This window comes from Micromys minutus, assembly GCF_963924665.1.
Source record: "Micromys minutus genome assembly, chromosome: 29".
Classification (NCBI taxonomy): Eukaryota; Metazoa; Chordata; class Mammalia; order Rodentia; family Muridae; genus Micromys; species Micromys minutus.
In genome coordinates this window covers 8,649,743-8,675,128 of record NC_137964.1, presented here as the reverse complement: position 1 = coordinate 8,675,128, position 25,386 = coordinate 8,649,743, and the positions used below count along the sequence as shown (strand labels likewise).

The 25,386-nt window shown below is 42.3% G+C and overlaps 1 protein-coding gene across 3 annotated transcripts in view; it reads right to left on the bottom strand.

Moving 5' to 3' along the window:
- Positions 1–25,386, bottom strand: part of RXFP2 (relaxin family peptide receptor 2) — a gene marked incomplete at both ends in the record, with an annotated part of 60,212 nt that overhangs the window by 2,845 nt on the left and 31,981 nt on the right. For 2 of the 3 annotated variants that reach the window (XM_080940687.1, XM_080940688.1), the window contains 8 exons: positions 8,253–8,471; positions 11,001–11,411; positions 12,040–12,269; positions 14,677–14,748; positions 17,867–17,938; positions 18,045–18,116; positions 22,864–22,935; positions 25,291–25,362. In XM_080940687.1, the coding sequence (XP_080796813.1) occupies positions 8,253–8,471; positions 11,001–11,411; positions 12,040–12,269; positions 14,677–14,748; positions 17,867–17,938; positions 18,045–18,116; positions 22,864–22,935; positions 25,291–25,362 (1,220 nt within the window). Of the gene's footprint in view, positions 1–8,252; positions 8,472–11,000; positions 11,412–12,039; positions 12,270–14,676; positions 14,749–17,866; positions 17,939–18,044; positions 18,117–22,103; positions 22,176–22,863; positions 22,936–25,290; positions 25,363–25,386 lie in introns of all 3 variants that reach the window. The other variant, XM_080940686.1, reaches the window with a different exon arrangement.

Sequence of the window (25,386 nt, the reverse complement as noted above, 5' to 3'; positions counted from 1 at the left end):
GGAAAATCCACTAAAGTGATGTTTTAATTATTAACATCTGTGCCCCGAACACAAAGGTACCCAAGTTTTTAAAAGAAACACTACCACAGCTTAAATCACATACTGACTCTTACACATTGACAGTGGGGGACTTCAAACCCCATTTTCAACAATGGACAGGTCATCCAGACAGAAACTACATGGAGGAACACTGGAGTTAACAAACTTTATAAACCAAATGGATCTCAGGTATGCACAAAGCTTTTCACTCAAAACCAAAAGAATACACTTTCTTCTCAGCACCTCATGAAACTTTCTCCAAAATCAACCACATACATGGACACAATGTAAGTCTCAACTGATATAAGAAAATTAAAATAACTCACTGCATCCTATCTGACCACTACATAGCAAAGCTGAACAACAGAAACCAAACCAAACCAAACCAAACCAAACCAAACAAAACAAAAGCTTACAAACTAATGGAACCGAGCAATTTTCTACTGAAGAAAAATGGGTTAATCCTGAAATAAAAAAAAAATTAAAGACCCTTTAGAATTCAGTGAAAATGAACAAACAGCATGCCCAAACTTATAGGATACAATAAAAGTGGCACTAAGAAGAGAGTTCATGGCACCAAGTCCCTACATAAAAAAGACTGGAGAGATCTATCTCCAGTCTATCACTATCAACTTAATAGCACACCTGAAAGCTCAAGGATCAATCAAATTCAAGAGGACTTGACAGCAGGAAATAATAACTGAGGGATGAAATCAATAAAAGAGAACAAAGGCTGGTTTTCTTTCTCTCTTTTTTTTCTTTTTCTCTCTCTCTTCCTTCCTTCCTTTTTTCTTTCTTTCTTCCTTCCTTCCTTTTTTCTTTCTTTCTTTCTTTTTTTCTTTCTTTCTTTCTTTCTTTCTTTCTTCCTTTTTTTTCTTTCTTTCTTTCTATCTTCCTTCCTTTCTTTTCTTTCTTTCTTTTGAGAAAAATCAATGAGATAGACAGATCCTAATCCACACTAGTGAGTAGAGAGAGAATATCCAACTTAACAAAGTTGTAACTGAAAAGGGGAGGGGCAAACAAAAGGCACTAAGGAAATCCGGAGGATCATAAGGACATACTTTAAAAAAAACCTGTTCTCCACCAATTTGAAAAATAGAAATGAAATGGATAATTTTCTTGATAGGTAACACTTACCATTTAAATCAAGATGAGATAAACAATTTAAATAGACCTATAATCCACAGTGAAACAGAAGCAGCCATTAAAAGTCTCCCCCAAACAAACAAATAAACAAACTCCAAAATCAAAAGACCAAGCCAAACCAAACCAACCAACCAACCAAACAAACAAACACCAGGTCCAGATGGTTTTAGCACAGAATTCTACCAGACTTTCAGAGAAGATTTAATACCAATACTCCTTAAATTATTCCACAAAATTGAAACAGAAGGAACATTGCCTAATTTATTTTATGAGGCTACATTCATCCTGACACTTAAACTACATAAAGATTCAACAAAGAAAAAGAATTACAAACCGATTTCTCTTATGAACATAGATGCAAAAATACTCAACAAAACACCTGTGAACAGAATGTATGAACACATCAGAAAGATCATCCACCAAAATCAAGCAGGCTTCATCCCAGAGAAGCAACATACAAAAATTAGTAAATGTAATCCATCAATTAAACAGACTGCATGACAGAAACCACATGACCATTTCATTATATGCAGAAAAGGCCAGGGACAAACTCGCACACCCCATCATGAAAAAAGTCCTGAGAGATTAGAGATCCAAGGGACATACCATATCTAAACATAATAAAGGCAATTTATATTAGCTTAAAGCCAACATCAAATTAAATGGAGAGAAACTCAAAGCAATTCCACTAAACTCAGGAGCAAGAGAAGGCATCCACTCTTTTCATACTCACTTAACATAACATAGTACAGCTATGAAACACCTGAGGAAGAACAAGAGGACACCACTTGGGAAGGAAGAAGTTAAGGTATCTTTATTTTCAGATGATATGATTGTATACACAGGTGACCCTAAAAATTCCACCAAAAATCCCCAAAAAACAAAAACCAAAACCTACAGCTGATAAACACTTTTGGCAAAGTGGCCTGAAGCAAGATTAACTTAAGTAATAAAAATGTTTAAAAAATCATTAGTCCTCCCATATACAAATGACAAATGAACTGAGAAAGAAATTAGGGGAAACCACCTTTTCATAATAGCCTCAAATTATATAAACCATCTTGAACTAATTCTAACTAAGCAAGTTGAAGACTTCTATAATAAAATATTCAAGTCCTTAAAGAAGATATCAGAAGAGGGAGACTCTCCCATGCTCCTAGATCTTTAGGATTAAAATAGTAAAAAAATGAAATCTACAAATTCAATGCTATCTCTATCAAAATCCCAACACCATTCTTTGTAAATCTTAAAAAAACAATTTTACAATTTTCAACTCCATATGGGAAAGCAGAAAACCTAGAATAGATAAAAGTATCCTGAACAGTAAACAAAACAAAACAAAAGAACAACAACAAAAAAAAAACACCTTGGGGGTCCCATTATTTTCCATTTCAAGTTGTACTACAGAGCTATAATAATGAACCACATGGTATTGGCACAAAAATAGACATGTTGATCAATGAAATTGAATTAAAGATCCAGACTTAAATCCATACACCTATGAATGCCATTTTTGATAAAGCCAGAAACACAGTGGGGGTGGAGGGAACCCAGCATCTTCAACAAATGATGCTGGTCAAACTGGTTGTCTGCATGTAGAAGAAGGCAAATAGATTCATTTTAATCACCTTTCATAGATTCAAGTCCAGGTGGCTCATAGATTACAACATACAACTAGATTCACAGAGCCTAATTGAAGAGAAGTGGAGAATATCCTTGAATGCCCGGGCACAGGAGACAACTCTTGAACGGGACAGTTATAGTACAGTCACTACTTGATCAACAGTTAATAAAACAGACTTCATGAAACTGAAAAGCTTCTGTAGGGCAAAGGGCTCTGTCAAAACAGCAGCCTACAGAAAAGGAAAATATTTTTGCCAACTTCACACCAGATATAAGAATGATATACAAAATATAGAAAGAACTCAAGAAACTAGACATCAAAAAATCAAATAGCCCAATTTTAAAAATTGGGGAACAGATATAAACAGAGAATTCTCAATAGACAAATCTCCAATGGCTGAGAAAATGTAAAGAAATGTTCTGGGCTGGAGAGATGGCTCATCAGTTAAGAGCACTGACTGCTCTTCCAAAGGTCCTGAGTTCAACATGGTGGCTCACAACTACCTGTAATGAGATCTGATACCCTCTTATGGTGTGTCTGAAGACAGATACAGTGTACTCATACACATTGAATGAGTAAATAAATCTCAAAAACAAAAAATGTTCAGTATCCTTAACCACCAGGGAGAAACAAATCAAAACTACTCTGAGATTTCATCTTACACCTGTCAGAATGACTAAGATCAATAAATCAAGTAAGAGCTCAGCTTATGCTGGTAAGGATGCGAAGCAAGGGAAGCACTCCTCTGCTGCAAGCTTGGACAGTACAGAAATCAATATGGCAGTTCCCCAGAAAGTTGAGAATCAATTTACCTCAAGACCCAGCTATTCCACTCTTGGGTATATATCCAAATGACACTCCATCCGGCCCCTAAGACATTACTCAACCATGTTCATTTTGACTTTATTCATAATAACCAGAAGCTGAGAACAACTTAGATGCCCCTAACAGAAGAATGAATAAAGAAAGTGTGGTGCATTTGCACAATGGAGTACTTTTACATTTACACAATTGCAACTGTGGAATGCTCCTCAGCTGTTAAATGGTATCATGAAATTCGCAGGCAAATGTATGGAATTAGAAGAAAAATTATCCTGTGTGAGGTGATTCAGACCCAGAAAGACAAATGTGCTACGTACTCACTCATAAATGGATATTAGCCATTAAGCAAATGATAACCAAACTACAATCTATAGGCCCCAAAAGGTTAGGTAAAGAGGAGGGAGGAGTCTAGGTGGGGCACACATGAATCTCCCTCAGATGGGGAAATAGAATAGATTTTCCCCAAAATCTGGGGGCCAGTAGGTATGGGAGGAGGAAGTGGGGGGGGAGGTAGGGGTGGAGTGGGATGGGGTGGAAGGAGAGAGTGCAGGGAGAGATGGCTGGGATTGGGAGGCTTATGTGGGGTGGGATGGAAGCCTAATGCAATGAAAGCTTTCTGGAATCGATGAAATGATCCTAATAAGGACCCCTAGTAATGGCAGATACATAGTCTCATTTCTTGTAGCCACACAAGCTTCCCAGTGGCCACATAGGATCCCACTTGGTTGAGTTGTTGGTCAAGGGGTCCTATGGATCTCCAAACAACCCACACTGTTGCTAAGACAAAAGGATGCTCTCTTCAATCTGAGAGCAGGGATCCATTGCTGGGGACAACACTCACAAGGCTCACTGAACACGGAGAAGTGGAGCTGGTGCCTACATGGAGCCTCATCTCTGTGTTCTAGTCCCTTTGGTGAAAGAAGATGCTCTGTAGGCTACCGAAAGAGAAACATGGACATCAACCCATCCATAAAAAGACTTTGACCTACAATCTATCTTACCTGCAAAATATCCTATGGTAATGGTGGCATAGAACTTGTAGGAGTAAGGAACCAATGTCTGATTTGACTTAAGGCCCACTCCATAAGGAGCACATACTGTTTGGATAACCAAGAACCAGAGAATAGATATCTTAAAGACAGGTGGTAAAACCAAACACTACTGGCCTAAAAAAGTTAAAAAGAAAGGAAGGGAGGAAGGAAGGGAGGGAGGGAGGGAGGGAGGGAGGGAGGGAAGGAGGGAGGGAGGAGGAAGAAAAAGAGAAGGGAATAGAAAGTGAAGATGGCTGTTTGTTTTTACAGTGCTGGGGACAGAGCCCAGGACTTCATGCATGCCAGGCAAGTACTTATCAACTGGGATCTATCCATAGTCTGAGGATACTGACTTAAAGAGACATACATTATCCAAACTGCAATTGATGTATATATGGTGATGCTTAGTACTTAAGGAGTTATAGATTCAAAGTTTTATTGCTTACTGTTTTTTTTTTTTTTTTTTTTTTGCATTTCATTGACTAAATTTTAATTGTCATAAGACAAAACCGGAGGAAATGCTCTGACAGTATTCTGAAAGGTATTTTGTATAGAGGTATTTTTTTTTTCTTTTTGATGAAAAAAATGAATGTACGAAATATTTTGTTATCGTGGCATTAGGAAAGAACACAGCCCCCAGAGAGGTAAGAGACTTGTAGAACAGGGAAGCCATTTTTTGAGAGCTATCTAAAAGGCACTCCAGTGAAGCAATGCTACCTCAACAGACCAGTGGGTGGGTCAAGATAGGAGCAGGAAATATTCAACTCACTCATCTGGGGTGTTCTTTTCCTTCTCCCACAACCGGGAGAAAGGAGGCAAAGGTGATGAACATCCGTGACTCCTGGGCAGCCCCAGCTTCCCCAAGTCACTGAGAAAGGTTCCTCATGGAGCTCAAATACTGGTTAGCAGCCTGGTGTGCTCCTGACCCCTCACTCTCCATGGGGCAGCTCATAGCATGGCAGCTGAGTTATTGTTTATTAAACACCATGATGTGAAAAGCTCGGTGGAATATATGAAGATGAATAAATCATGTTCCCAGCATTTCTGGAATTTATAATTTTAAGGAAGCAATGGACACATGGACTCAAGATGAAAGCTAGTATGATGTGGCTCAAAGGAGGCCAACAAGTATGATGGGAACAAGATCTTGTAGGTGTTAAGCAACTGGTTTGAGTGAGGCCGGGGATGGTGCCATTGGAAGAGAGAACTTGCATTGAGCACTGAGGGAGAGAAATGTTCAGTGGACTACACTATTGTCTCCTGAGAGCTTGTATGATCTCCAAGTAGAAGAAACCCCGTCAAATGACATAGCAGAGAAACACAAAGGAGAACGTTCACAGTTGCTATGGCCTTAGATCACAGAGGGTGGGGTGGGAAGTAAGAGACACCACAGACATAGTCCGACACTGGACTACATTATGTGAGCAGTGCGAGCCAGTGGATTATTTGGTCCTATGGAATTTGAAATGGTCTGATGAAAGAGTTGTCCAGGTAGGGGGCCACAGATTGAAGATTGCCCAAGGGAATGTCTGTGCTGCACGTAGCTGGATCTCCTCCAATGAGCCAACAGCAAACAGTTATGTCATCTGCTTTCACTGCGCAGACCAGCAAGTCTCCCAAGTACTCAGCTCTGACCATCCGTGATCTTCAATTCCTCATCTCACCTGGCTTGATGGACATCTAAGCTGGATGAACATCTATGCTGGGCGGACATATATGCTGGGCAGACATATATGTTGGGTGGACATCTATACTGGGTGGACATCTATACTGGGTGGATATCTATACTGGGTGGACATCTATACTGGGCGGACATCTATACTGGGTGGACATCTATGCTGGGTGGACATCTATACTGGGTGGACATCTATGCTGGGTGGACATATATGCTGGGCGGACATCTATACTGGGCGGACATCTATGCTGGGCGGACATCTATGCTGGGTGGACATCTATGCTGGGCGGACATCTATACTGGGTGGACATCTATGCTTGCTTGATGCAAAATTCAAGCAAGAGGGGGCTACTGGGCCTGGTGTGTCTCTTTACACTAGGGCAGGCCTCACATAACTGCATAAGCTGGGGGGAAAGAGCTCTTCATCACCTTCCATGTGCCAAACTCAGGGCTGTCACAATGACCAAGACACAACTCCCACCATGATCAGCTCTTCAGGTGGACCTGCCTATGGGCTGTAAGCTGAAGATGTTCCCAAGCTCTATTTAAGAACAAGGACAAATGCCCTGGTGGCTCCTGGCAGCTGTGCTCTTAGAAGAGGCATCGGGTAAAATACAAACCAACAAAATGTGATTTTTCTCTGTGAAGTAGGGTTGTGCTATGGGTCGGGGTGTTTCATGAGTCATGTAGTCAAAGCCTGATACGATGTTTCATGGTTAGGACTATGAAATAGGGCTGATGGTTCTATCTGAATCTGAGCATCTAAATCACAGGGAAATTGAGAAGAATACCTCTTGTGCATGCCTTGGCCCTCAGGCACCAATCTAGAATTCTTGGTGGAACCAGAGATTCTATTGTCTGTCTGTCTGCCTGCCTGCCTTTCTTTCTTTCTTTCTTTCTTTCTTTCTTTCTTTCTTTCTTTCTTTCTTTCTTTCTTTCTTTCTTTCTTTCTTTCTACTTGTACGGGAGGGGCTGATACTAAAGTATGGTTCCCTAACTGGTTCTTACTCTGGTTAATAAAGAAGGCAGGAGCCAATTACTGGTGAAGGGTACAGGTGGGACTTCTGGGCCCTGTAGGAAAAAGAAACTAGAGGAAAGAAAAGGGACTTTTCGGCCAGGCTTTGGATAGAGAGGAATGAAACAACCATGTAAGAGCTTGGGGAAACTAGAAGTCTCTGCCACTGGTGGATAGCCAAGGAGGTTCTCAGAGGCTGAGGGTGGGGTTTTAAGATTACACACAACATCTATCTACCTGTCTCTTTGTCTATGTATGTACATAAATGTGGTGGTTTGAATATGCTTGGCCCATGAGAAATGGCACTATTAGAATGTATGGCCTCGGTGGAGAAAATACATCACTGTGGGGGTGGGCTTTGAGGTCCTATGCTTAAGGTCTGCCCAGTGCAGAGGAAAGTCCCCTCCCGGCTGCCTGTCCCCTTCTGTTGCCTGCAGATCAAGATGCAGAACTCTCTCTCTGTTCCTCCAGCACCATGTCTGCCTGGACGATGCCATGCAGCTCCTGCCATGATGGTAATGAACTGAACTTCTGAAATTGTAAGCCAGTCCCAAGTAAATGTTGTCCTTGATAAGAGTTGTCTTGGTCATGGTGTTTCTTCACAGCAGTAAAACCCCAACTAAGACAGTATTATCTGTCTATCTGTCTAGAAGCAAGATACTTAGATTTATCTTCTCTCTTTTTTCAGTGATTTTTTTATTCTTCTCACTGGATTTCACTACTGCCCATGTTAGAATATTAAATATAAAACACTGAGATGGGAGTGTTAGCTCATTGTATCAATGCCATAGGTCCTTATGGAGAATTTCCTATGTGCAAGGCACTGTCCTAAACTCTGTCCTTGTCAATCAAAAGGCCTAAGAAGGCACTGTGAACCCGGGGATATAGAAGGGGACTGACCTGGTATCTCCACTTGAAGGAGAGACAGGATTTTAATGACAAACACAGGAATCCAGCAGATGGCATCAGAGAACACGATAAAAAAGAACCGGTTGGCAACAGCCACCTCCTTCCCGATGTGGCTCCTCACTTCTGCAGTCTGAAGGGCTGTTTTCTGAATGGAGCAGAACATGGTGACATAGGAGAACATGATGACCAGGAAAGCCAGCAAGTTCACACCTGTTGGAGAAGCACGCTTGGTTTACACTCTCTGTGTGGTCAGTAGAGAAGCATCGGCTACGTGGCTGCTAATACAGCGCCCAGCACTGGCCTTTCCCAGAAGCACCCTCTCCTATGTTTGTACAGCTATGTAGCTAAACTTCCCCAGTTTGGGGAATAAAATCAAGAATTGGGTTTTTATTAGCCTTAAAAGAGGATTTCAAAGGCATACATTCTTTATGAGAAATTAGGGCTGGAAACTCAAATCTAGACTACTGTGAGGCAAATTAGCTTTTCTCCCCTCCCAACTCTCTCTTACACACACACACACACACACACACACACACACACACACACACACACAGAGTTTTGTTTTTAGTTCCTAGTAAGTTACCCTTTAAGGTGAGGCTATGATTATAATTCACGTTTCAAAAATAAGTAACAATCTCAGTTCTTTGTCTTATACACATGAATAAAATAATCTTAGAATTCATCACAAATATAATTGCCCCAGAACCACTTTTCTTTAAGCTTTGGGCATTTCAATAAACATAACACATAAAACCAAAATGTATTTTTGCTAACTTTTGTCTACAGTGATTTAAACTATTGTGGTTCAGAACCCTTTACATTCCATTTAGAAAAGAGATAAAAATGTTTAAAAAAAATACAACTAAATGAATCATTCTTTTGGGACCAAATGGTTCCACTGACATCCCCTATAACACTTATTTCTTGTTTCTTTAGCTTGCTTTATTCTTGCTGGAACAAAAAAAAAAATCCAAAATAGTGATTATCAAATTTTTTTTAATAAGCATGAAATTTGCATATATTTCCAGAGCTGCTAAAAACATTCCTAAATTGAACTCAGACTGTGTACAAGACCGGTAATGGCTGGGGAAACAGTTAAAATTATTGTTATATAATAGAATTTTATAACACTGGTTTGTCTGAGGTCTCTTGTCAGAGAGTTTAGCTTGGCATAAAGTAAAATGATTCTGTTGAAGGTGCTTAATCTGTTTTAAGAGAGTCTGGTGCCTCAGCTGTAAAAGTTAGCTACATCCAACTTCCTTAGCAATTTAACTGGGCCTGGCTGGTCCTTGGAGCTGAGGTCCACTTTGAACTCACAAAATGTTGTTTCCTGGAACACAGCTGGAACACACTGGAGTGTGTTTCCTGGAACACAGCTCCCACCCCTAATTCTCTGTCTTCGCTTGGCTGTGCCTCTCCACCATCCCCATTCATTTCTCCTTCGAAGCCTTCCCTCATCCTCAGACGTGGACATCCTAGTCTCTTTACCCATAGTGCTTTTCGGCATGCGCTATGAGGATGCAGCTGCGGGTCTGCATCCCGCTGTGAGACCCCTGGCTGCTGTCTCTCTAGTTCTTAATATTGTGCACGGCCACAGAAAATGCACAATAAACTCTTGACACTGTAAGTTTTGGCGGTTTGAATGTGTTCACGCAGGCATATGCGTCGGAGGTGTCTGCGAAGATCACCTGCGCTAGGTACTGTGAAGAAACAAGCCAGGTGGAAGCCTAAACAGCCCAAAGGATCCTGGGAGAAGACTGGTGTCTGAAGAGAATCAACAAAATGATGTAAAAACAGAGTTTTGTTTTCCAGAGAAGGAGAAGGAATCGACGGAGAAATGGGAACAGAGGTTAGGGCGACTTTAGGGTGAGTTTTAAGCGATCCATTTAAGTTTGGCCTGGAGAGTTTGGTGGGTTTCTGATTGGAGACTGTTCATAGCCAGGGCTATGGAACAAATGTGAGGGGGGATTGTGACGTCAGTAGTAGTGGGAGGGGCTAAGAGTGTAGAGCAGAGGCAAGATCTTAGATTATAGCAACAGCAGTGGGCAGAGACCAGCAGGAGTGGAAGGCAGAGGGAACGTATTTTTAATGAAGCATCAAGAAGTTGTTGATGGGGAGATGAGAAAAGAAGAAACAGATGAAATGATGTGTCTTAGGTAAAGAAAGGCTGTGGACAATTCTTCATTCCAAGCAGAACGAAGACATGTACAATTTAAACCATTAATGTTAAGGTCTAAGTCTATCATATATTTATAACAGAAAATACAAGATCATCATTTCTAAGGGGAAAAAGTCAGGGAATTAAGACAGCTGAAAAAAATTTGTATTGAAGGGGCCTCAAGAGCTGTGTTTACCAAAGGCAATAATTCTGTGGGTGTTTAGATACTCTGCTAGTGGGTTTCCAGAATTTTATTAATATTTAAATTATGACATTAAAATAATTTAAAGGGAGTTTGAGAAATTTGGTAGGGTTTCAGGACAGGGCACTAAGTTTTTCCAGGCCATACTCACTATGACTGAGAAGCAAAAAGAATGAGAAGCAATTAAAAAAACAAACCACCCACAGGTCCTGAGAGTGTGTCTTTGTTTCCTACACTAAATCTCAGCAATGAAAAGTTTAAGGAAAACCTACAAAGTGCACGCCAAGAACTTTGTTTTCTTTCCGAATGAACAGAGGAGCATCTGATGTCATTTCTAGAAAGATGGTGGCGTCTCTGTGAAACCGGGGATGAAATTTACCTAGGAAAATCCCAAGGGAGTACCCTCTACTTCCAAAATCTTCTGCTTGGTCGTAATGAAGTGGGAAGCAGACTCCGTTTTCCCCATAAAAGTTGCCAAAATAATCCTCGCTGGTGAAGGGAACGGCCGCTATGAGAAATCCCGCCACCCAGATGCTGGCGAGGACCACCGCAGTCTGGCGCTTGCCCAGGCGCAGGTTTCTGAAAGGGAATACGATGACCAGGAACTTCTCCAGGGTCAGGAATGTCAGCAGCAGCACCGAGACCTCCGTGGACAGTGTGGCCAGGAAGCCCAGCAGGCGGCAGGGCACACTCTCCATCCACAGCAGCGCATACTTCTGGTACTGCCCTCGGTACTTGATGTCAAAGACGCCCACGGAGAACAAGTATACACCCATCAGGCAGTCGGCACCTGCAAGGAGCCAAGCAACCCAAGACAGTTGCGCTCTATTTTCCTAGATCCCTCTTCCTGTATTAAACGAGCTGATGTTAACTACCTACTAGACTACTAACCAGCCACAGTGGACCTCATTTGTTATCGAGCTAAAAGGCTGGAAAGGGGTAACAATTTTTGAGGGGGTAGTATGTAACTGAAAATATGTACTGCTTGTATAGTTAACAAAATATTCTTGATTAACACAAATATTTGCCCATCTTTTTCTTGACAGTGGCAGTAAGGGAGCATCTGGGCTTGTCAGGCATGTGGGATTTTGTAGTTGAAATTAATAATAAATTACATTTAGTTTACAAATCTCAAAACCTATTTTATCTTCCATGTGCCCCTCCCCCCATTCATTGGCTGGAGTTTTCATTTCTAAGACGTGATTCCCAGGGCTGTGTTTCGTGCTAAGAGCTTGTTACGTAAAATCACAAAGAACAGTCCATTCACATCTAGAAAATATTTGCCCACCAAAGCTAATTTGTATTGAGGGATATTTGTCGAATATACAATCCCGTATACGCATCATATAAATATACAATACGTCATATACATATCCCCTTGTAGAAGGCGATCTATTTATTACAAGAAACATACTCACAACAGAGGATTTTGATGGACATAGCGTGGGTCGTATTCTCAGCCTTAATGCGAGACCTCACGGCTATGACAAGGAAATTCCCAACGCAGGTAATGAAAGCTATAACCCAGACAGACACTCTGAGGATACTGTTAGCCAAGAGGTCCTCAGATGAAGAAATACCATCAGTCGAGGGCATACAGATTCGGACATGGGGAACATAGGAGCAGTACCGAAAGGTTTTCAAGTAACTGAAGTCAAAGGAGAAAAAGAGAGAGTCATTTGGCAGCAGTGATTCAAGATCCCCTACCAGGGCTACAGGCGGGAGGAGGGGTTGGCACTTGGCTGGTTTGCTTGTTATTGTGAAGTATTATTAGTCTTTAGCAATTTGCTGGTCTAGGTAGGGCTATTGGAAAGACTAGCACTGTGTGGGTCATAGACTTCAGAACTGTATGGCTGTGTTTGGAGAGAGTCAAGGGTCAAGACCTCAAGTTTCGGGGGTTCTACTACCATCCCTGGCCATATTGGATATTCTAAAAAGCAGGTCACTATTAAAAGAAAAAAAAAAGATCTCTAGCTAACATCCCAGGCTTTCACTGTCGGGAACCTATGACTCACAAAAACTATTCTCAATCAGTATTGAGTATCTAGCCTCCTTCTTGTGCTGGTCAAAGGGGGGAGTTTGAGATTAGGAAGACTGAGTCTTGCTAGAGCTGGGAGAAACAGTCACCTCAAACATAGGGTCCATATCAGAGTTTCTTCGAAAGGACTTAGCTTTTAGAGGGAAATGTGGTCAATGCATTTGTAATCTGGGCACTCTTGAGGGTTGGAGATGGCCAGCTCATTGGGGTTATGGCCACACCCTAAACATGTATGTGTAGATTTTCTCCCACGGCACACGTTCTATCTGTACTCTTCCACTGTGTCCTGTGGTTCATTATCCTATTCTTTCTGCCCCAGATGGATATACTTTTACCATCTCCGAATTCAGTTTCCACACCAGCAAGTTAGATGACTCCATGGCGCTCTGTGGAGCCCTCTCAAGACCATGTGCCTGGCTATGGTCTTCTAGTCTTATGCAAGCTAGACCCATGCCCCTTGGCGAGCCTTGACTCTGCTTTTTCTTTGGATATATTTGGTTGTTTCAAATACCGAGTGACTGACCATCCAAACCCTTCATCTATCTCTTCATTTCATGCATCATCACGGAATCAATAGACATTTACTTATTGGCTCATTTACTCCCACTTCAAAGCTAAAAGAAAGTACTCTGGCACATTCTTTCTCTCTCTCATTCATGGGTCCTCAGCATCACTATGTTCCTGCCAGATGCTAAGGACTCAACAAACATCTCTTAGATCATCGAAGGATGTTGGATTGTTGAGTGTTGGGTGTCTCGGAGACATACAAGGCATATTCTACCCCAAGTAGCTTACAGTCCAGCTTCTTAACAACAGTTGACATCCAATTAAAGAAACCTGACATCTTGACTTCATTAGTTTCTTTTTCTACCCCAGACCTCTGTCCCAAACTTGGTTCTTTTAGGATTCCATGATACTCAGTGTCTTCAGAGCGAGAAAGCCAGGTTGGCTTTCTCACTGTGACCAGGAGCAGGCGGGATGGGAACAGGGGTAAGGGGTGAGGGATAGGGTGAGAAGGTAGGGATGTTTCAGCAAGTGAAGGTCAAAGAAGAAGAAAGGAGGTCATTTATCAGGAATGTAGCTAAGCTAGCTCTTTTTCTGTTTGTTGTTGGTCCCTCCGTGACCTTAGCATTTAGACACCAGCTTCGCCAAATTCAGAACAGTCTGGATCTCTCTAGTCTAAGACAAACTCACCTTCTGCCTGCAGCAAGTAAAGGACGGCCTCATGAATTATTTATCTAATGGTGCCACAGGAAGGGAAATGAGCAAAAGCACACGGATACGCATTGAACACCTGTCTTTGAGGCACCACACCCCCTGCACAGACACAAAAGTGTTGTCCCCCAATGAGCACCTGAATTCACCTCAACACTCTCATCGACTGGCTGCACCCAACTTGGGATCTTACATCGATTTCTCCCTATGTTTGTGGATGACAATGGTTAATTTTGAAATCAGGAACATATAGATCATAGACAGTTGATAAAGAAATGGTCACGTTAAAAAATAAACACATATATGAACACAACTTACACAGTGCACTTTAGCCAATATATATTCAAGTGACTTAACAAAACTGATAAAGATGAATTACCTCCATTTGCAGTGCACTTTTAATAAGAGAAACAACACCTGGAATCTACATAGCCCACATCTGAGAGCAGCCGACTGCTCACTCATGTGAAGTGAATTAATGTTTCCAGGTCTCCTGAGTACCCTTTAGCCAGTGACTTCATTTGATGTAATATGTGGCATTCTGGTACCCTGATCTCTTATTGGGCCTCAATTGGATAAACATCGTGTTTCCAGAGAGAAGGGTCATTCATGTCGGCACATCATTATATTGAACTCTATTTGAACAGGGACCAAAGGTGACAAAATTAAAAAGTTCTCAATAGAAAAGAAGACGTTTGTTGCATACAAACACAGTTCAGTGATAATTAGACAGTTGAGCATGAGAATATTTGAATTAATCCATCATGCCTTCTTTCCCCTCCATCCCTTCAAGCATACATACATGTGAGAAAGGTTCTTCAGGGGTCGGAACATCCCTGTGCTTATGTTTGGAATCTCTATCCTTTCCAGGTCTCTGGAAGATATGTACAATGGGTTGCACATTTTTAGGGTTACACTCTTTGAAACCATTTCACTTTTTGGTCACGACTAAAATCTGATGCTTTAAATTTTATGTTACCAATTCGAATATGGCTAAAAATTTCATAGCAGACATTCCGATGAAATTTATCATTAATATTAACAGCTGCTGTAAGTGGGAGTTTTTGTGTCGCTTAGATGCAAAATTACATTTTGATATAAAACTGGTTTTGAAATGGTAAGGGGCTGGGAGAGTACGGCTCAGTGGCTGCATGCTTGCCTGACAAACACAAGAGTTTGGCTTCCACCCCCAGAAGTAATAAACAAACAAACAAACAAACAAACAATCAATTGATCAAATGGCAGTGGTGTCTGATTTGAGTTTAACATTATTTTCAGAGTTTGATTAAGTCAGCACTACCATGGAAGTTCATGGGTTTCATTTCATACCTAGAACTTCCAACTAAAGTGAGTCCGATGAGAATCTGGATTTGAATATTTATTTCTCCCTGGCCTTATGGGCCTTTGGAGTGGAAGCTCAGAGGCAGTGGGGAAGATGCTACTCAGAACCATCATTTAGCAAGACCCCAGAGGAGCAGTCATTCTTATTTCCCGCCAGGGTCTACAACGTCAAGCATCCGGACATTCTGAGTTAGTTGGAGAGATGGTTAGAGACCCCCGACATTTTGAGCTTATCCAGGCACTTCTAAAGGTTTGGGTCTCAGAGACCCCTTCGGGACAGTGTAAAGGAAGAGCCACAGGCCTCACCGGAAGCTAACAGGGAAAAGGCAGTGTAGCAGTGAGAACTTCCTGTTTGCAGCGTGCGATCACAGATAAATCCTTTAAAAAGCAGGATTTATCCTGATGCTTATAGCTGATTGAGTAAAGATTTTGTTCACAATATGTTTTTAAATTTTCCTTGGTCTAGTGGCTTCTTCACGGGAGAATCCCTTTGCTCTCTAGACCAGAATTAAAATGGGAAGAGATACCTGATACTACAGAATCATCTTGTGGCCCCTCTGGGAAACCCCCCGAGTTCTTTTAAAAACTCCCTCACCCCACTTCTTCCCATCGATTTTTCAGCTTTCATGTTCGATTCTCACCACTGACGTTTTATGTGGATTGCATGGTTGCTGCACCACGGGGGTCATTATAGCTTGTATGTAAGTCCAATATATGAACTGATGTCCAGTTAGTATTATTACTATAGTATTGCTCACCAGTATATACCAACAGTGAGGTATTATTCCAGTGAGTCTTAGAAACAATTAGACGTGAAGAGAGGAGAGCAAGAGCAACACTTTCTACTTTGGGAAAGGGATCAGACGGCAGCAGGAGAATTTTCTGTATAGAAACGTGCACCGTGAACCTAGGACCCCAAGCCGGTCAAGTGTTCTGTCAGTGAACTACATTCCCCAGCCGTTTAAACACATTCTTACACAGGACTGCTTTGTGCAAGGGAGTCAGAGCGAATATCTTGTGTATTGTATGGGTGCATCGCCTGTCAATTAAAAAAAAAACCTATGGCCTATAAAAAAGGGTAGATCAGAAGGTGGGACTTCAGGTAGGTAGAAAGAATTCTGGGATAGATACCCACATGGGAAGAGTCGCTGGGGGAAATATGAGAAGGGCACATGTGAGGTACCCAAGCAAAGGTGTGACACGTGACAGAATGTAGATTAGTATAGATGGGTTGTTTAAAATTATTAGCCAATTATGGAATGAGCTTAGTTATATAGCCTAGGTATTTGTAAATATACTTCGAGTGAGTTGTTATTTTGGGGAGCTTGGGGCTGGGGAGGAAGACAGTTCCATGCAGTTGAGTATCATGACATATGATGACATTATCCATTAGAGAGGAACCATGATGAAGGCCTGAAGTCGGCTGTTAAAAAAATAACAGGTTAGGGCTGGAGTGCTAGCTCAGTGGTTAAGAACACTGACTGCTTTTCCAGAGGACTTGGGTTCACTTCCCAGCACCCACAAGGTGGCTCATAACTAACTGTCTGTAACTCCAGCTTCAGAGAACCAGTGCCCTCCCCAAGCTTCCAAAGTCACTGATGTGCGTGTTCATATACCTGACTTCACCACGAATAAATAATAAGTCATTAGAAAATTTACAAGCTATGTATACTCTAGCGTTCTAAGGACAATGCTGCCCGTCAGTGGATGCCCACCGATGTTGGCTAAAAGACCACTAAATTGTGTGCTGTTAAATAGATTGTTATTAGAACAGAAATAGAAATCTATTTAAGAAAAAAGAAATTTGATGTTGAAGATTAGTTTCTGGAAGAAACCTGGTATAGTGGAAACTAATAACCTTAGCACTTGGGAAGGGGAGGCAGGAGGATCAGAAGTTCAAGGTCACCCTTAACCATGTACTAAGCTTGAGGCTAACCTGTGCTATGTGAGACCCTGTCTCAGAATATTAAACAAACAGACAAAAGTCCTACTTTTTAAACAAGCAAAACAAAACAAAGAAAAAATGCATCAGGCTGAAAAAGATAATGTAATATTTTTTTTTTTGTCAAGACAAACTTTTGCCAACAGATAGTCACCCAGGGGAAAAGAATCAATAACATTTATAAAGAGTAATTGGCAGGATTTTTGGTATCCCTGGAACTCACTTGGTTGAAATTGTAAAATACCAAAACAACACTGAATTTTTTGAATGTTTGTCTTTGTGGGGCTGTTCTCATTAATTAAAAAGTAAAGATCGATTTTTATCTTACAATGTCTTCAGGGAGATGGGACAGGGGAAAAGAAGCAAAGTCCTAGATAATTTATTTCTGTCAGTCTTTTCTAAAACACGGTTATTACAAATTTCATTCTTCCTGAAGGTCATGGGGTTTGATTTTTCCCTCTCAGTCCAGTTCTCTGGATGGAAGTATATGCAGCTTCATACACAGAGTGACTTTTATAGAACCACGTGACCATAACAGCAACTTTGCTGTGACCTAGTTAATAGTTGACAGTGGACCGTGTGGTCAGGATTTCCTGGACATGCCTCCTGGGGATGCCTGCCCCATCATGAGAAACACGCACTTAGTATCAGATACGTCTCTAAGCGAGACAGCCTTCCTACAGCGGTACAATTAGAATGCTTTACTTACAGAGACTGAAGTTGTTTGAGACTTCCAAACTGGTTCTTGTGGACATACAGAAGAGGGTTGGACGACAGGTTCCTTTTTTCCCATTAGAGGAAGGGAGGGGGATAAGTATGGGTATTGTTATTATTTTGGAAGGCTAAGATCTTGCCACTTAAATCTGATGGTGAGGCAGGGGACTTACAGCTTTTGGAGCAGATGAAGGTCACCGAAAAGGCTGGCTGGGAGTTGTGTTATCATATTGCTAGACAGGTCCCTGTTGATGACAGTGGAAAACCAAAACCAGTTAGACTGGAGATAAATAGCAGGGACATCTCTCCCCACAGTGGCCATCTTCCCACTTGAAAAAAAAAGAGAAAATATGAATCCAGTTCAACCAGGCTGCAAACTTGTGGCACAGCCAGGCCCTGTGAGTCAGCGAGGCAACTGTTTTCCATCGCTGGCATCCTGCTCATCCAGTTCCTATCTGGAATTTCTTCTCGCCCCTTTGCCAGCACATTCTGGCTCTGGGCTCTCTACTGATGTCCTCTTTGGAGCACAGGCTGTGCACATCTATCACCCACACATTCCCACACGTTCCACATGTTTATCCAGCAGCTTTTTTGGGGGTCAAGTCTTGGATCTCCTATTTATGTTGCATTCCATCTGAATAAGTGTCAGCCACTCAGTAGCTATGCAGTGGATCCATTTATATATTTTAAATACACCCTGCACCCTGTTACTGGGGATTGAACCTAGGACCTCACACATGCTGGTCAAGTGCTTTCCCACTGAGCTACATTTGATGGTAGCCTAAATGCATTCTTAGATAGTTCTGTTCTAATTAAATATGATGCCATTGTCCAATCTAGAAAGAATCATAGGGTAGGGACGCTAGAGAGTATGGCAAAGAGATCTGTTGCAATTGGAGACACAAATCTGGGGAGGGTCTGGAACATCTCTCTGAGTAGAGACAATCTTAAGGATGAAACCTGTGTATGAGTGCCTAATTAGGGATAAAGTAAAATAACTTTAAAAAAGTAAAAATAACAAAAAGTGGGTGTTTTGCCTGAATGTAGGCATACCATGTGCATACAGTTCTCATGATTATCAGGAGAGGGCAACAGATCCTATAGCACTGGTGTTACAGATCGTTGAAAGCTTCTATGCTGGGACCCAACATGGGTCCTCTGGAAGAGCAGCCAGTGCTCTTATCTGCTATGCCATCTCTCCAGCTCCCAAAATATAACATCTTAACTATTTTTGATATCTTGTGATAGGTATGGGATGGCTGGCCAGAAATAACTACAGAGGTTTGTTCCTTAAATAACAATAATAAAAAAGTTTATTTATAGTAACAGCCAGAGTTAAGGTTTGGGCGTGGTCTGTTCTCCAATGGTTCATGTAGGGAAGGCTTGGTCTATAGTGTTGCAATGGTGGATCCTTCAAGAGGAAGGGCCTAGTGAGGAGTATGTAGGCCATTGATGCATACCCTTAGAAAATATTGGGGTAGTTGTGTGGGATTCTGGATAGCTCCTGTAAGAGAAATTAAAACCCCAGCAGGTCTGACCCCTGACTATCTCTTTGGCATCCTGTCTCACCATGTAGCCCCGTGTACATCCTTATGATGTTTTCAGCAGAAGCTGAGCTGCTGAATCTGGCTAGTGTTGGACTTTTCAGCCTTTAAAACTGTGGGCTAAACAGAACCTTTTTTCTCTATAAGGTACCCAGCCTCAGCTGTGTTGTGACAGGGACAGAAATGAACATATAATCTATATTATAAGGGGAGAAGAAACAAATAAAGTGTGATTGACAAGGGGGGGCGGGGAGCCATCAGTCTTGAGTATGGAAATTAGGAAGTGCTAGGACAAAGCCAAAGGGTTTGGTTTTAGGTTTAGCAAAAGAAGTACAACTTTTTATGTGAGAGTAAAGCATGACTAGGAAAGCCATGACCTTGGCTATCATCTTCAGGAACCTACAAGTGACTCCGCATGAGTGGAAGACCAAACTCTACGGAAAGCTATTGAGGAAATGCACTAGTTGCTAGATATAAGATATGAGGCCCCCACACAAGCTTCAAGGTCTTACTTGTTCCAGAGCGCAGTCAAAAAAACACTGAAATCACTGGGGAAGCTTCTAGAAACTTCACATTCCAGGCACCCACCCCAGGAGGCTGGCAGCCTGAATTGAACGAGTCTCCTCTGCGAGGCTGACATTTGAGGACTGAGCAGGTGAGCAGATACAGTGCTTGGGATCACAGGATGACAATTGTTGAAAGATTTAGGAGGGAGGTGAGGAAGGAGGCATCCACATGAACCAGGTAGGAGCTGGCAGAGGCTCCGCGGAGACAGTAGCAGGGGTCAGGATCCGAGAATACTTAGCATTAGGAGGGATTAGCAGAGAGCTAGGAAGCCGACTTTAGGATGGGCTGTTGGGGTGGTTACTATTATCATTAAGATGGGAAATTCTAGCCAGAACAGGCACATTTGCTGCAAACTGCTGTTTAGCATTCTACATAGCGGGCTGCGGCCAAGCAGGGCTTGCTTCCTTTGCCAATACTGCGTCTGCTGGGACCCTTAGAGTCCTCAGAAAGGACGAAGACAGAGATAACACACACATGCAAGCCTTTCCCAGAGTCTGCTTTCATCCGTGCTCTCTGCTGTCTGAACCTGTTCCCAGGTCAACTGTTCTAATGCTCCGTAGCTCGGCGAGTTCAGGTCAGCATCCATTCTTCTGCAGACTGAAGGCCATAGAGCAGTGGTTCTCAACCTCCCTAAGGCTGACACCCTTTAACACACTTCCTCTTGTTGTGGTAACCCCAAGCATAAAATTGTTTCATTGCTACTTCACAGCTGTAATTTGCTACTAGTATGAACTCTGATATAAATATCAGAGATTCAGGGTATCTGGTCTTTGGTTCCCATAAAAGGGTTTTTCAGTTTCCCAAAGCAATGGAGATCCACGGGTTAAGATCCACGGGTTTGATGTCCAGGAAGCTGGCCACTTTTGGGAAGGCCTCTCCTGTTCTGTAATTTCCCTTCTGGTAACTTATTTTGTTCATAAAGATGATTCTAGGCGACTCATTCCTGGGCTGTTGGTACTGTTCCAGCTTGGGATAAGATGCTAATTTACACCAAGAAAAAAAACATGCAACCCAAGTCCAGGTGAGGAAGGTATCAGGAGCCAAGTGGCAGCGATAGTTCAAGAACAAACCTGTTAGTTTAAAGAGGTGTGATCATGGTGCCTGAGCCCTGCTTAGCAGGGAATTCTTTCCTAGTGCCTTAGGTGGAAGGCGCATGTGCAGATCATCAAGAAAGACATGGGTGTGCATGAGCCAGAGAAAACATCACAAAGGGGACGGTGCAGGTGATGTCATGCGGGGGGGGGGGGGCGGCGGCGGGCAGGATGTCATGCACTGAGAAACTGTCCTTGAAAACTGAAGTATACCACTTTGGGGGACATCTGGGGCTTTCTGTACTCGTGATTATTACTCCTGGGGATGAGTAATAACCCTGGGGCTGAATATGATACCCAAACAGTAGAATCACTCAACATGTAAACTCATGTATAAATGCCTTGTTCACGTTACATCTGTCGACTCTAGGATTTCCTGTAGCTCTCCAAGGCCACATGGTTTGAAATATTCTAACTTTTAATGAACCAGTTATGTGGGTTTTATTATCTATGAATTCATGGCTAAACAGATGTTTTTCCAGAGTTTTAAAGCTATAAAACACGTATTTGGACAGAGAAAATGTGAGCTGTCTGAAATTTCCCCACAAGCTTCTCTTCATTAGAGACATGTCTACATGCTTCACCTGCTAATGTCTCAGGGGATAGTCATCCCTCTGGTCAGATATAATCAGCTAACAACACATCAGTCAAGTCTCTCTTCATGTGGCATCCGTTGAGATGTAACCATTAGTAGCCACTAGAGAAATACCATCCGAATGTATGAGGGTGTGGACAGCTCACTTCATTCCCAACACACACGCTCACACGCACACACACAGACACACATGAAATTGACCGTAGGAAAGTAGGCAGAGAAGGTAGGGCAGGCTGGCTTCCTTGTCAACCCCAGCACATGACTGTAATGTGCTCTTGACATTAGGATCATGCGGGCTTCCTTAACTGGTTTTTAGTATCGAATAGTCTACAGAAGTTTGATTGTTCCAAGTAGAAAGACAGTCTCACTTGTCATTTCGACTGATAATCTTGGGAGAGAGCAATCAGAGTCTTCCTAGTAGACCACGCTACTTACAGTTCTCCTAAATTTTTTAATGAAGAAAATGTCTTCTCTGGAACAAAATCAATTTGATTTCTAGGCAGAAACCTGTAAAACATGGTGAGAGTCAGCACTGGGGGTTTTCAGTCGGCTGTCCCAATCAGTTCCTGCTGGGAGATGCCACTGCTCGGGTGCCATTGAATAAGCCTCCTTTGAGGGCTCAATAGGATAGTTTTCTGGTGTGTAACCAGAGCCAAGCAAAACTTTGCTCCTGAGGATCCCCTGGGCCCTCAGGAAGCACTGCTGGGAGCAGTTCCAGGCACCGAGGGTGGTCTGTGAAGTTCTATCTTGTTTCGTTTCTGATCATTCTTAAAACTGTCTTTTTTACAAATTTTCTTTTCCCTTATTTTTCTCTGGTCACCTGCGTATTCGTTGCTGAGTGCCCGCTATCCCCAGAAAACTCCAATTTCCAGAAACACAAACTCGTTTTGTCCCCTCCCCGCCCCCACAACAGGCACAAACAACAATCAGAATCCTCAGTCAGTCTAGGGCCAATCGGAATGCGCTAGCTCGCTCCCGCTTTCTTCAGGTCCAGAGACCCATTTGATGAGTCTAGCCATCTGCTGTAAAGGATTTCATTTCATGGTAAATAAACACATTACTCTTCGCCCCTTTTCACTCCTGAACATTCACATCAAGGCTGGAAACAAAGCAGAACTTTGAAATCCAGGCTCAACCTTTTTCTCGACTCTCCCAATCTCTAAGGCTTCTTGTACTGAAGTCCACGTGTACTTACAGAACCGTGAGCGAGTCACACATTAGAAAGGTGGAGTTCGATATGTGCTTTATCCCATTGTTTGCCAGATCCCTGAAAGTCACAGAAGGAAAAACACGTCACACACCTTTGTACAAATCATCTACTAACTTGAAGGATGCTTTTCGTTGATAGAATAGTTCTGAACTTTATCTTTCCTTTATTCTATTTGATTTTGGGCATCTTTCCTAAGTTTTGTGGGCTTCCTATAATTTATATGGTTTCTGTTTTCTTTCCAACTGATAATAAAACATAATAGTAGTAATAATAATAATAATAATAATAACCTAAGGAAAGGGAAATTAGATATTTGGAATGGGAGTGTTTCTCTTGGCTGGGCTGTTAGTTGTTAGCTGTACTTGGTGGTTTGGATGAGTCTCAGTCATTTGAATACTTGGTACCAGTTGGTGGCTCTTTGGGGAGGATTAGGAGGTGTGATCTTGCTGGCCAAAGTATGTCACTGGGGGTTGGGTATTGAGGTTTCAAAAGACTGTTGCCATTTAGAGTGTGTACTCTGCTTCCTGTTTGGGGCTCTAGATGTGAGCTCTCAGCTGCTGCTCTGGCCACCTGCTTCATGCCACCCACACAGTGGCACCATAGCCTCTCACACTCTGGAAATGTAAGGATGAAGCAAACTCTCCCATAAGCAGCCTTGGTGATATATAAGAATAAGACACTATACTGTACGCTAGGTTTCACCAACCACCCTCCCTTGGGCTGGTACTGCTTCAGTGTCTGTGAAGCTTGAGCCAGTGTTGTCCTGCACAGACCGTTCACCAGACAGGACACAAATCTTGGTCTGTGCGATATCAAAGGGTATGTAGGTCTTCTCTACGTGGCCTTCTACGGGGATGCTGATGTCTAATATCACACAACTCTGAGTGTTAGGCCTTATCCTTGAGATCCACCTGCCCCTTCTCTTTTCTGTTTCCCAGTATGTAAATGAGAAAAAATTAATTCCTAAGTATTTTTGAAACTAGGTCTTATGAAGCCCAGGTTGGCCTCAGACTCTGTGCAGCTGAGAGGGTCCTTGAACTTCTGACCCCTCTGCTTCCACCTGACATGTATAAGTGAGGCATTTGAGGCAGGAATAGTGGGTGGTGTTGAAGCTGTGATGCTCCCAAGTAGTTATTAGTTACAAGAGAAGAAAGAGTGGGAGTGGCTTAGCACATCTACCTATCAAAGGTTTATTGGTCACCTATCACGTGGTGGGTGTGGTCTTGGTCCTGATTGGGCATGGCATATCCTTGTGTGGTGTGGTGGAAACATAGAGGCACTCACTGAAGTGGACCAATGTGTGGAGACAGCATTCTGAGGGTGAGATTCTGGACATTGGAAGGGAATGTTAAGAGTTTAGCCAAAGGGATGACCAAGAAAGATTTTTCCCAGCTTCAAGAAGCATATGAGCCTAGAGATGGTTGAGAACTATGGTTTGTTTTGTCTAGACAGAAGGGGCACATGGAGGACAGTGGAAAAAGAGCAGACGGACAAGGGATGGACAGAGCTGGGAGAAGTAGTTAAGAGATAAAATTATCCGGTAAAAGCAAGCCTTTTTAAAGTAAACATACAGAGACTTTGAAATGTCCCTTCTCTGATAATATAACATCAGCACTAATGTCTTGTTAGTCAGTTTGGTTATGCCAAGCAAGTGAAGAGAAACCAAGTCACAGTAGTCTCATGGAGCTAGGCCAGGTGCTGGCAGAAAGATCAGAAAATCCTGCTGTCCGTGGGGTGACTGTGGTAAGTGCGGGTGGGTGGGAGAAGGCCAAGCACGACCTTACATGTTTGGGGATACTCCAAGGGCTTTTGTTTATTTTGGTTCTTAAAGATTTGTTTCTTGTTATGTAATATTTAGAAGGGTCTTGCCTGTATTCATGTCTGTGTGGCATATGCCCAGTGCCTGCAGAATACAGAAGAGGGCATCAGATTCCCTGGAACTGGAGTTACAGGTGGTTGTGAGCTGCTATGTGGCTGCTGGGACTTGAACCTATGACCTCTCAAAAAGCAGCCAGTGCTCTTTACCACTGAACCATCTTTTCAGCCCCTCTTTTGTTTTCTTAAGACAGTGAGTTCACTATGTTCCAGGCTTGGCTTAAGCTTTCAACCCACCTGCCTCAACCTCCCCAGTGCCATGTTCCAGCTACTTTTAAAAGATATTTTATCATTTTATTTCACAACGTTATGTAGGGTCATATTTCTACAAGTGTATAATGCGTGTTGGTCACGTTCCATCCAGTTCCCTGCTACCCTCCCTTCTCCTCGGTAGATCATTCAAAACAGAAAGTAACAATTAGATATTGGTTTGGGAGAGAGATCCTTTATGGATTTTAAAGATAATTCTGCATTGAATTCATAGCCAGCCTCCTTAATTCTAGCATAGAAAAAGCTCAGTTCTTAGTGAATACTCACACCCAGTTGAGTTGAGGCATCTGGGCACACAAACTTTCAGGAAGGGCCTTGAGCTGGTTACTCACCATGGACCTTCATACAGAGAAAATGGCAGTT